This window comes from Carettochelys insculpta, chromosome 1, assembly GCF_033958435.1.
Source record: "Carettochelys insculpta isolate YL-2023 chromosome 1, ASM3395843v1, whole genome shotgun sequence".
Classification (NCBI taxonomy): Eukaryota; Metazoa; Chordata; order Testudines; family Carettochelyidae; genus Carettochelys; species Carettochelys insculpta.
Window position 1 is genome coordinate 122,880,185 of NC_134137.1, and position 12,077 is coordinate 122,892,261.

Sequence of the window (12,077 nt, forward strand, 5' to 3'; positions counted from 1 at the left end):
GTCTGTCCCATGAAAGCTCACCTAATAAACTATTTTGCTAGTCTTTAAAGTGCTACTTGACTGCTTTTTGTTTTTATATAGAGATAGTTAAGAATCAAGCAAAGGAGAAAAAAGCAGTCCTGTAGCACCTTAAAGACTAACAATTTTATTTATTAGGTAATGAACTTTCATGGATAAGACCCATTTCTTCAGGAAGTTGAGAATAATGCAAACTGATGAATCTTTTTAACACGGCATGGTAACTTCACACTGTTGCATAATTGAGCCATAAATTTAAGTGAAAAATCTATGCCCTAAAGAAATGAAAAGTCCATTTTTGAACTATATGCTGCCAAGTGGGTTCTCCAAAGGCTTAATAAATTTGCTTCCAGTAGTAATTGCCAGGGATAACAAGATTTTTTTTCAGCATTCTCCAAAGTTAAATGTAAAGAGCTCTACTAAATAACCAACAATTTAACTTCTGCAAATGAAGGAATCAATGTTACCATTTAAAATTTATCTCCCTTAAATATTCCTGGAGTAGCAGCTAGTGATGCAGGTTATAAATTTGTCCAAGTGAGTTCCATTTGTAAGGAAAGCTTACCTTCGATTTACTGGTTCCTGGTGTGGCATATGAAGCCACCATATCTTGCCCAGCATCTTGCACCTGAAAAACAAAGAACAGCCACATCAGAACTCAACTTTTCATTAGACTACTGATAGAACCAGTTCGGAGCCACCTGTACCCTGACAGTAACAGCTCTAGTATAGCTCAGAACTCAAGAAAATTAAGATTAAAACAAATGAACAAACAAAAAGAAGAATGGAAGAAATGAGCTCAGGCATCTATCGCTCCGAGATCTGGATAGATGATCGATTCACTGCATGATGTTGTAAGCCAATATATTCACAGAAATCTGTCTTTTAGATAGTTAATTTCTATCCAAAAAGCTGGTATTTAGAGGGTGGGCAAAATTTACTTATTTTATTTACAACTGGTCTGCAAAGTATGGCTCAGTAACCTACTAACAAAAGACCTTAAGGATATGGACAAATACAAGTGCTAATCGAGGAGCATCATGTAAATGAACAGCAATTTTTATGGTACCATCTCCCAAAATACACTCAAAGATTTGGAAGGTGATTTAATGTTCATGTATACTTGGGAAGATGGAATTATAGAAATGTAGAACTGACAGGAATCTCAAATCCAACCTTCGGCAAAAAGTACATGTAGGCCTCTCCTCACCATTATTTGCCCAACCCATTCTTTAAAACGTTCAGTGATGGAATGTTAACCCCCCTTGGAAACCTATTCTAGATTTTAATAACTTTCTAATTAGAAAGCACCCCTCCCCATTTAACCTATAGCTCCCTTGCTTGCCCTACTGTCAGTACTACTACTACTACCTAAACCTTGTACTCTGCATGGAGCATTGGTTATCTACAAGTTTCCTCCACTTCATTATCTCTTCAGAGAAAACTTCTAGCTGACTCCTCGAGTACTCCAGTTGTTGCCCTTCAATCTCAGTAGATCTTCTCCACGTTGTCTGAGGTCTTCCTCTTTTATGTTTTCCTTGTGGACCTTTCCCCAATCCCACTTTAGAATTCCATAAGAAACTACACCATCTTTTAAAGGAACAACCTGCCTCTACTTTGGACCAAAATTCACACAGACACACCTTCTGAGACCCCCAAACTGGATAATTCTATTTTCTTCCAAAAAAATCCATAAACCTGGAAACTCCAGGCGCCCTATCAAGTACTGGCACCCTTACTACCGGACTATCCAGCTATGTAGACTCCCTCCTCAAACCCCATGCCACCAGCACTCCCAGCTGTCTCCGAGATACCACTGACTTCCTGAGGAAATTACTGAATGTTGCAAACCTTCCTGACAACCAGATCCTTACCACCATGGATGTAGAGGCTCTCTACACCAATATTGCACATGAAGGTGGACTACAAGCAATCAGGAATACCATCCCTGATGTTACCACAGCAAATCTGATGGTGAACCTATGTAACTTTGTTCTCACCCACAATTATTTCCAATTTGGGAACAACTTATACCTCCAGAGTAGCAGCACTGCTATGGGCATCCACATGGCCCCACATTATGCTAATATTTTTATGACAGACTTAGAATGTTTCCTCAGCTCTTGTCCCCTATCATCCCTCCTTTACTTATGCTACATGGATGACATCTTTATCATACGGACCCACGGTAAAGAGACTCTGGAAGAATTCCACAGAGATTTTAACAACCTGCATCCCACCATCAACCTCAGCCTTGACTATTCCATCCAAGAAATACATTTCCTAGGCACTACAGTACAAATCACTGATGGCCACATCAATACCATTCTCTACTGGAATCCCACTGACAGCTACTTACCTACAGGCCTCCAGCTTCCATCCAGCAAACACAACATGATCCATCATTTATAGTCAAGCCCTTACATACAATCACATCTGCTCTGATCCTACAGATGGAGGCCAAAAACTTCAAGATCTCTACTAAGCATTCATAAAACTTAATTACCATCCAGGAGAAGTAAAAAAAAACCAGAATGACAGGGCTAGACAAATAACCAGAAACCACTACTTCAAGATAGGCCTCAGAAGGCCAATAACAGAACACCACTTGTCATTACCTATAGCCCACTGCTCAAATCCCTGCAGAGCTTCATCAAAAACCTACAGTCTATACTAGAACATGATGCTACACTCTGGAAGGCCCTAGGCGAGAGGCCTGTTCTCTCCTACAGACAAACACTTAACCCCAGGAAAATTCTCATGAGCAACCACAGGCCACACCACAATAATATTAATTCTGGAACTTTTCCTTGCAACAAACCCCGGCGCCAACTTTGTCCACATATTTATTCTGGAGATACCATCACTGGATGTTAATTACAAGATCAGGGATTCATTCTCCTGTACCTCAACCAACATTACATATGCCATCATGTGCCAGCAATGCCCCTCTGCTGCACATACTGGACAAACTGGAAAATCGCTTCACAAGAGAATACATGGGCATAGAGCAGATACTAGGAATCTGAATACACATAAACCTGTCAGTGAGCATTTCAATGGAGTGGGCCATTCTGTTAAAGACCTGAGAATATGAATCCTACAAAGAGGTATTAGTGGCAGATTACAAATGGAGATGTGTTCATGCTCAAATTCTATACACTGAATCTTGGCCTTAATAGTGATAGGAGTTACCTCATGCATTACAAAGACAGTTTTCCTACCTTTGATATTCCTAATGATCTCAGGCAGGGCACTTAGTATTTCACACCCCTCACCCCTCCTTCAGTTCTATGTATCTGATTTGTCAGTTTTTATTTCAATTTTTTTGGACCACTGTATGATAAAACTGTCAGTGCTGCACTGGAAATGTTGCATCTCCAGATCTGAGGGAGTGGGCCTGCCCCAGGAAAGCTCATCACCTAATACATTATTTTGTTAGTCTTTAAAGTGCTACAGGACTGCTGGTTTACTTTTGTTAGAATACAGATTTACAGGGCTCCCTCTCTGTTAGTAATGAGGGGTCCTGTGGCACCTTATAGATGAACAGAAACGTACAAGTATAAGCTTTCGTGAGCAAAGACCCACTTCTTCAGATGCCCATGAAAGCTTATGTTCATACATTTCTGTTTGTCTATAAGGTGCCACAGGACTCCTCGTTGCTTTTGCAGATCCAGACTAACACGGCTACCCCTCTGATACTCTCTGTTAGTATTCAACATGCTAGGCCTCATCAAACTTTTAAGTAAGTACCAAACTAGTCACACACCCCTGTGGTCAGCAGGGAATTTTGCCTCCTGCCGTGAAACTGACTAAGCCAGCAGACCCACAGCAGTGTTTTCACTTTCCTCCGAAGCACGAGGTTGGCACTGCTCCCGAAAGGAAGAGAGCAGACTGGAAAGTTGCATAGGGTCTGGTTCTGTGCGGCAATCTCCACCCCGCTGTTACCATAAAACAGCAATAAGGTGCGTGAAGCGAGAGGATGTCAACAGTTCTCCTGCCGCTCCCCGAGCGCCTCTGCCGTGCACTTGGCCAACAGCCGCCCGGGAGCCTCTCTCGGGGAGCGGTACCGGTACCCTGCCTGCCAAGAGCTGCCGGAGGGGCCGGACTCCAGAGGGAAGGGATCTGGACTAAGCGCCAAGCCGGGGTGACGCCACCGTTGCTGGGGGCCACTTAAAACGCGACGGCGCTTCCGCGTAGCCACTTACAGCACTGAGGGGAGCGGCGGGGGGGGGGGTCCCCGGGAAGGAGGCGCGGGGGGCTGCTTATGGGGGGGCACGAGCGCGCACGGGGGGCGTGACCAGCGCTCTGTCGTCCGCCCCCCCGGCGGACAAGGGGCTCGGTCACGCGCACACGCAGGCGGCCTGAGGGAGGAGCGCCCAAGGTCGCCCGCAGGGCGAGGCGCCCGCGGCCCCAGTGCCGCTGCCAGGCGGGGTCGGGGAGATGCCGAGCAGCGAATGAGTTAGTTGCCCCCGACCCCAAGACCAGGTCCCGCTCAGAAAGAGCAACAGCCGCCGGCCCCTCCCCAGGTACCTCCATGGCGAGGCCACACCGGGCACGATCGACGCTGGGGGGCGTTCAGCGCTGCCGCATCCTGCTCCCCACTTCCGTCTTCGTCACGCCACTCCCCCCACGCCCCGACGTCAGCTCCCGCGTCAGGTTAGAGGTCACCATTCCTAGCCCTCCCCTCCCCTCCCCTCCCCTCCCGGAGCGTTTCTGTGGTAACTAGCGAACAGGAACGGGGTCCAGTTCCTGCCCGCTCATCTCCCCGCCCCCAGCGCCGTGCTCAGCCCCTCCCCCCAAGGCCGGGGGCAACGGCAGCCGGGACTGGCCTGTCGTGTGATTCCGCGTCGTCTATTGGCCCTGGCGGGTCAGCGAGGCTGGCGCGGGCATCCCGCTCCGGTCCCCCGCCGCGGGCCGTGAGAGGTCGCGGTGAAGGGGGAGCTTCTGGGTGCTGCACCAGGTGCCCGGGCTGCGGCCTGAGCCCGAGTAGCTGCTGCGGGCACTGGGGCGTATTGGCCGCGGAGGCGAGCCCGGCGCTGCCCCGGGGAGTCAGTCAGGCGGCAAGGGGAGGGGGAGGGGGAGCGGCAGCGGCAGCGGCAGATCAGACGGGGCTGGTTTGGCACGCGAGTGCCCTGGTCTCATTTAGGTAAGTGGGGGAGAGGTGAGCTGTCCTTCCCTGGCAGCTCGGCTGGGGGTTGTGGTTGTAGCCAATCAGGGAACTGAATTGTGGGGTCATTCAAACAGCTTGTAGGAAGAGGTGGGATTTGAACTCTGGGACTCTTTCTTCCAGCATGGAGGGACTTTTCCCCCAGAGAATATTTATGGTTAAATGCCAGTTGGGGGGGTTGCTTTGGCATTACATCCTCCCCCCACACTTAAAAATTATAAAATGTGTAACCATTCTGTTAATGCCAGGTGCCTGCCAGAAGGGCCGGGTTCAGTTCCTAGGGCTTTTCTGTCAATGATACAACCAACCAGCTCGAGCATCCACCCAGTGACCTGGGGCAATCTCGCTGCACCTGCTGGGTGCCTGTAAGGCAGTTCTTCCTCTCCTACAAGTACAAAGTCTGAGATAGAAACAGCATGTTTACTAACACAAGCCTAACCTATGTCTACACAGTGACACATGCAATATATCTAAACAAAGGAGAGATAAACACCATTAACAAGGTGCCATCCCAATACTTTGTAGAACCAAGCCTTTCTGAGAACTCTTTGCCTTTACGCCACACACATATATAGGCTGGGTTTACACGTGCCCCTTCCTTTCGAAGGGGGCATGTTAATAAGAGGGTTCGAAAGATGCTAATGAGGTGGTGCAATGAATATGTACATGTATATGTATGTATGTCCTATGTATGTACATATGTCCTAATATGTATATGTCCTATCTGGTGATTGGAAGAAGGGCTTTCGGAAGGTCCTGTCTCCACAGGCAGTGCACGATTTGAAAAACCGCACTTTCGAATTGCCGCAGCCACCATTGTGCTTTCAAAACCATGCCTTTTTGAAAGGACCTGCACCTTTCTATATCCCCTTATTCCGAACAGTGAGTGGGATAAGGGGATTTCAAAAGCTGCGGGTCCTTTCGAAAAGGATGCCTGTGTTGCTGCACCGAGCCACAAGCTTTGGAATGTGGTGCTAATGAGGCGCTGAATATTCAATTCAGCGCTTCATTAGTCATCTTTGAAATGGCCATTAGAATGACTATTTCAAAGATTTGTGCCTGTGTAGACACAGCCTAATGGTAGACTGGGCCTAGGCTAGGAAGAGCATGGCTCCCTATTCCTATATCAAAATATTTAGCCTCAGATTTTCTGATATGCTAAGGCTGTTTTGTGTTTCTCCGGCAGTGAAAGTGGTCATAAAGGAGGTTTGAAACAATTGGTTGTTGTAGGGAAACAGCATAGTGACACAGAGCCACTGAAACAACTCTTGAGCTCCACATCTACCACATAAGGAATATGGCAAAGGGAAAAAAGTGTATGGCCTCCCGAGTGTAAGTCTCCCTTACACCTCTTTCATCCCCAGCTACCAGACTAGCTCAATGGGGACAAGGGCAGCTGAAATAAAGCACGGCCCCATGGAAATCTGCAGCAACAGAAGTACAACATTAGGCTGTGCAAGTGATAGCTAAGTCCACATTGACCGAGCACTGACTACATGGAGGGAGTTTGGTTGATTTAACCAAGTTTCCTAAGGTGTGGATTTTTCATATTCTTGAGCAATGAAGTTATACCAACAATTTCCTAGTGTAGATCAAGCTTTGTAGAGAGAATGAGAGTAACAGGAATTACATGTGTAGCATTTTTGAAAGCCAGGAAGGTGCCAAAGTATGGTTGTAGGATCCTATTCTGAATATCTCAAATGAAGCACAGAGAGACTAAGTGATTTATTGGAAGCCATGCAGATTTTTGGTATTAGAACCAGAGATATAGGCTGGATATCCTGTCTATCAATCCTGTGCTTCAGTTAAGGGACAACCTTTCATCCCCAGGGAAGCCCCACCACGTTTTAAAATGTATGTCTTTTTATTCCAGCGCTGCCTCTACTTTCAATATAATGATAATGCTTGATATGTTTGACATTTCACTATAAGTAATTGATTTTTGATGAGAAGTAGTTTGGGAGAAACATTTTAATTACTCTATTCACAGTTCACAAGATTTAAACTAAATATCAATGAATTAATTAAAGGAGGACAGCTATTATATGAATGAAAAATATTGTGTTAATAAAAACATTCTGCTCTCTTCAGGGAGCAATTATATGTATTTTCCCAACTATCCCTAATGTCACTGATATTTTTCAATTAAATGCCAAGCACTTGAAAGAAGATAAAAATTGCTACTCACACAAAGCACAGAAGTTGATTTCATAACTTTATTAGTGCTGTTGATTGATTGCAGTCGACTCACACATTTAATCACAATTAATTGCACTGTTAAAAATAGAATACCAATTTAAATGTATTAAATATTTTTGGAATTTGTCTACATTTTCAGATATATTGACTTCTATTACAACACCATACAAAGTGTACAGCACTCACTTATTTTTATTCAGTGCCTTTACATAAAAAAAACCAAAAAAAAACCGAGTAAGTACTCAGCTGGCTCCCAGTGCTGCCTCAATCCCCAGACAATCCCATGTCTGGGGCTACCGAGATACTGGTACTCAGTACTGGCACAAAAAGCACTTTTTACTACAAATATTTGCATTATAAAATGATAAAACAAATCATTTTTTAAAAATTTTTCATGAAAGAACTGTAGTGCAAACTCTTAATTGTGGACAGTAACAGAGAGGGAGCCGTGCTAGTCTATATACTATCAAAACAAAAAAGCAGTCAAGTAGCACTTTAAAGACTAACAAAATAATTTATTAGGTGAGCTTTCGTGGGACAGACCCACTTTTTCAGACCATAGCCATACCAGAACAGACTCAATATTTAAGGCACAGAGAACCAAAAATAGTAATCAAGGTGGACAAATCAGAAAAAAAATTATCAAAGTGAGCAAATCAGAGAGTAGAGGGGCAGAAGTGGGGGGGACCTTATTCACTCAGACACACCACCTGAGCCCCAGCCTGGATTATTCTATTTACTTCCCAAAATCCACAGACCTGTGAACCCCAGACGCCCTATCATTTTGGGTATTGGCATCCTTACCACCGGACTATCCAGTTATGAGGACTCCCTCCTCAAACCCTATGCCACCAACACTCCAAGCTATCTCCAAGATACCACTGACTTCCTGAAGAAATTACAAAACGTCGGAAAAGTTCCTGACAACACCATCCTTGCCACAATGGATGTAGAGACTCTGTACACGAATATTCCACACGAAGACGGATGACAAGCGATCAGGAAATACCATCCCTGATGTCACCACAGCCAGTCTGGTGTCTGACCTCTGTAACTTTGTTCTCACCCACAATTATTTCTGATCTGGGGACAATTTATACCTCCAGATTAGTGGAACTGCTATGGGCACCTGCATGGCCCTACAATATGCCGATATATTTATGGCTGACCTGGAACAACGATTCCTCAGTTCTCGTCCCCTATTACTCCTCCTCTATTTACGATACATCGATGACATCTTTTTGATTTGGACCCATGGCATAGAGACTCTAGAAGAATTCCACAAAGACTTTAACAATCTGGACCCCACCATCAACTTATGCCACAACTACTCCACGCAAGAGATACATTTCCTGGACACTACAGTACAAATCAAGGATGGCCGGATTGGTACCACACTGTACCAGAAACCCACATATCGCTATACTTACCTACATGCTTGTAGCTTCCATCCTGCACACATAACGAGACCCATTGTTTACAGTCAAGCCCTTAGGTACAGTCGCATTTGCTCCAGTCCTACTGACGGAGACCAAAAACTACAAGATCTTTACCAAATATTCATAAACCTGAATTACCCACCAGGAGAAATAAAAAAACAAATCAGCAGAGCCAGAGGAATACCCAGAGACCAGCTACTCCAAGATAGGCCCAAAAAAGCCAAGAACAGAACACCACTGGGCATTACCTACAGCCCCCAACTCAAACCACTGCAATGCATTTATTAAAGACCTACAACCTATCCTTGATCAGGATGCCACACTCCAGAACTCCAGAAGGCCCTAAGGGACAGGCCTGTTTCTCTCCTGCAGACAACCTCCCAACCTTGTGAGGATTCTCTCCAACAACCACAGTCTATACCGCAGGAACACCAGTCCTGGAACTTTTCCTTGCAACAAAGCCTGCTGCCAGCTTTGTCCACATATCTATTCTGGAGATACCATCACTGGACCTAACCAGGTTATTCACAGAATCATGGGCACATTCTCATGTTCCTTAATTAACATCATATATGCCATCATGTGCCAACAATGCCCAGATGCTTTGTATATTGGACAGACTTCAAACTTTCTTAGACAAAGAGTTAATGGGCACAGAACAGACTTAAAAACATGCCTGATCCACAAATTGGTCAGCCAGCATTTTAATTGAGTGGGCCATTCTGTTAATGACTTAAAAGTCTGAGTCTTACTGAAGAGGAATTTTCACAACACTCTTGAAAGAGAGGCTGCTGAACTCTCTTTTATATTCAAATTTTAAACATTAACACATGGTTTGAACCGGGATGGAAATTTTCAGTGTCATTATCGGGGCTCATTTGCATACTTGGCTTAATCTAATTCTTGACTCCCCCCTTTCTGCCCCTCTACTCTCTGATTTGTTCACCTTGATAATTAATTTTTTCTTTCTGATTTGTCCACCTTGATTACTATTTTTGGTTCTCTGTGCCTTAAATATTGAGTCTGTTCTGATATGGCTCTGGTCTGAAGAAGTGGGTCTGTCCCACGAAAGCTCACCTAATAAATTATTTTGTTAGTCTTTAAAGTGCTACTTGACTGCTTTTTTGTTTTCATTGTGGACATGAACTTACAAATGTTGAGGGTTTTTTACATAACTGCATTAAAAAACAAAATGTAAAACTTTGTAGCCTACAAGTCCACTCAGTCCCACTGCTTGTTCAGTCAATGACTAAAACAAACAAGCTGGTTTACGTTTATGGGCAATACTGCTCTCTGCTTCTGAATTTATACTTACAGTGGACCCTCCCATGCTTTGTGAAAATTGGGTTATGAATATAAATATGCACAACTCAGAGGCTTTGGACAAAATACCTCATAACCTATATTTTTAATGTTATAATCTGCTGACTCTGTATATCTTATTTTTATGCATGTATCATTTTTGTATGTGAAGTTAGACTGAATGTCTGTTTACTGTTTTAAATGTGTTAATAAAGGCAATTAGTGATGTGGCCACAACCCAAACAACAGCCTGATAAGCTTAATAACTTGTAAACAGCCTTGTTTGTCCTGCAAGTCTAAAAGGTGATTGATGCTAGAAAGACATGTGATCATACCATCTGGTACTGAAAGCCATTTTAACCCAGTGACAGAGAGGTAGCTGTGTTGGTCTGTAGCTTATCAAAACAAAAAAGGCAGTCATGTAGCACTTTAAACACTAACAAAATGCTTCTTTTTAATCCAGTGTTTTTTATGGGACTGGGGGGATTGGCGAACAAAGATTTCCTGCCCTGGAAAAAGTGTGTTTAAGCAATGAGAAGTGATCAGGCTTTGACTTCAGCTTGTCTTGGAGATTTCCTGAGACACCCTAAGGGGGAAAAAGAAACTTTGTAGAAGAACTGGAGACCCGTGTCAGGACAAAACAGTTTTCGACTTGAAGCTTTCACCTGATGATAGAGCAACTGTTTAGGGTAAGATGTTATATGTAACCATGCAAGAGGGGTAGTCATGTTAGTCTATAGCTTCACAAATAACAAGGAATCCTATAGCACCTTTGTCTCTCACTAATTAATCTCTAAGATGCTGCAGGACTGCTTATTTTATGTAACTAGGCTCTTAGTGGAATAGAAGTAGCTATGCAGTTTCCTTTTATTATAATGTGAAAACTCACTTTACTTATAACCACTTAAATCCTCCTGGTTTTGCTTCATAAAATCTCTTTTGTTTATAATCAATCCCAGTGTAAGTAATTAATGCCTGGTGAGACCTATCACTGTGTATATCTCCCTTTCATTAATAAAGGGGGCTTACCTGATGAGCCCTCTCAGTGCACAAGAGAAAATGGATTTTGATTCCTTTTTGGGGTAGGTTTCCTCTATGCTGTGCCCTAGACCTGTATGTTTCCAAAGCTGAAATAAATCAATGTCTTCCTGGCTCTGCCGGGGGTGTGGTAATTCCAACTCTTTACCTTGTCCAGGGGAAACCAGAGGATCTGGCTCAGCAGTATTCTCTGATGGAAAAGTCTGGTTTCATCTTATACAAGCCTGTGTGATCCTAGTGCTGAGATGATGACAGGCATGATAAAAAAAATGGAAGCAAAAATTACATTCTCCACACTGAATCCCCAAAACTCACTGGCTGTGTCTACATGGGCACAAATCTTCGAAATAGCCATATTTCGAAGATTACTAATGAGGCGCTGAATTGAATATTCAGTGCCTCATTAGCATTAGGATGCTTCCGGCCATGGAGCTTCGAAAGCCCTACACCAGGGTCCTTTTCGAAAGGACCCTGCACCTTTCAAAATCTCCTTATCCCAATCACTGATTGGAATAAGGCGATTTCGAAAGGGGTGGGTCCTTTCGAAAAGTACTCCTGTGTAGCCGTGCTGAGCCGCGCACTTTTGAAAGCGGTGCTTTCGAAGCGTCGTAGCCGGAAGCGTCCTAATGCTAATGAGGCGCTGAATATTCAGTTCAGTGCCTCATTAGTAATCTTTGAAATGGCCATTAGCATGGCTGTTTTGAAGATTTGTGCCCATGTAGACACACCCACCGTTTCTACCCTTAGATTCTTAATTGCATAACATTAAACAGATTTCACAAAAACAAGCTGTCCTTAGCTCCTTAAACACGAACAAATTTACTAGGTAATGAGCTTTTGTGCTCCCTCTGAGACTATTAAACAGGTTTGAACATTAACAGCTAACAGCTGCAATCTTCACTGTGATAATA

General features: G+C 44.0%; 1 protein-coding gene across 7 annotated transcripts in view; it reads right to left on the reverse strand.

The window, feature by feature from the left end:
• Window positions 1-5,061, reverse strand: part of GCC2 (GRIP and coiled-coil domain containing 2) — a 54,514-nt gene extending 49,453 nt beyond the window's left edge. For 6 of the 7 annotated variants that reach the window (XR_012645099.1, XM_074991147.1, XM_074991116.1 and 3 more), the window contains exons 1-2: window positions 4,552-4,634; window positions 584-646 (exon numbers count right to left, since the gene is read on the reverse strand). Coding sequence is in view for 6 of the 7 variants with exons in the window: in XM_074991147.1 (XP_074847248.1) it covers window positions 584-646; window positions 4,552-4,557 (69 nt within the window). In the remaining variant the exon portion in view is untranslated. Of the gene's footprint in view, window positions 1-583; window positions 647-4,551; window positions 4,635-4,850 lie in introns of those variants that run through there. The other variant, XM_074991140.1, reaches the window with a different exon arrangement.
• Window positions 5,062-12,077: the final 7,016 nt, after the last annotated feature.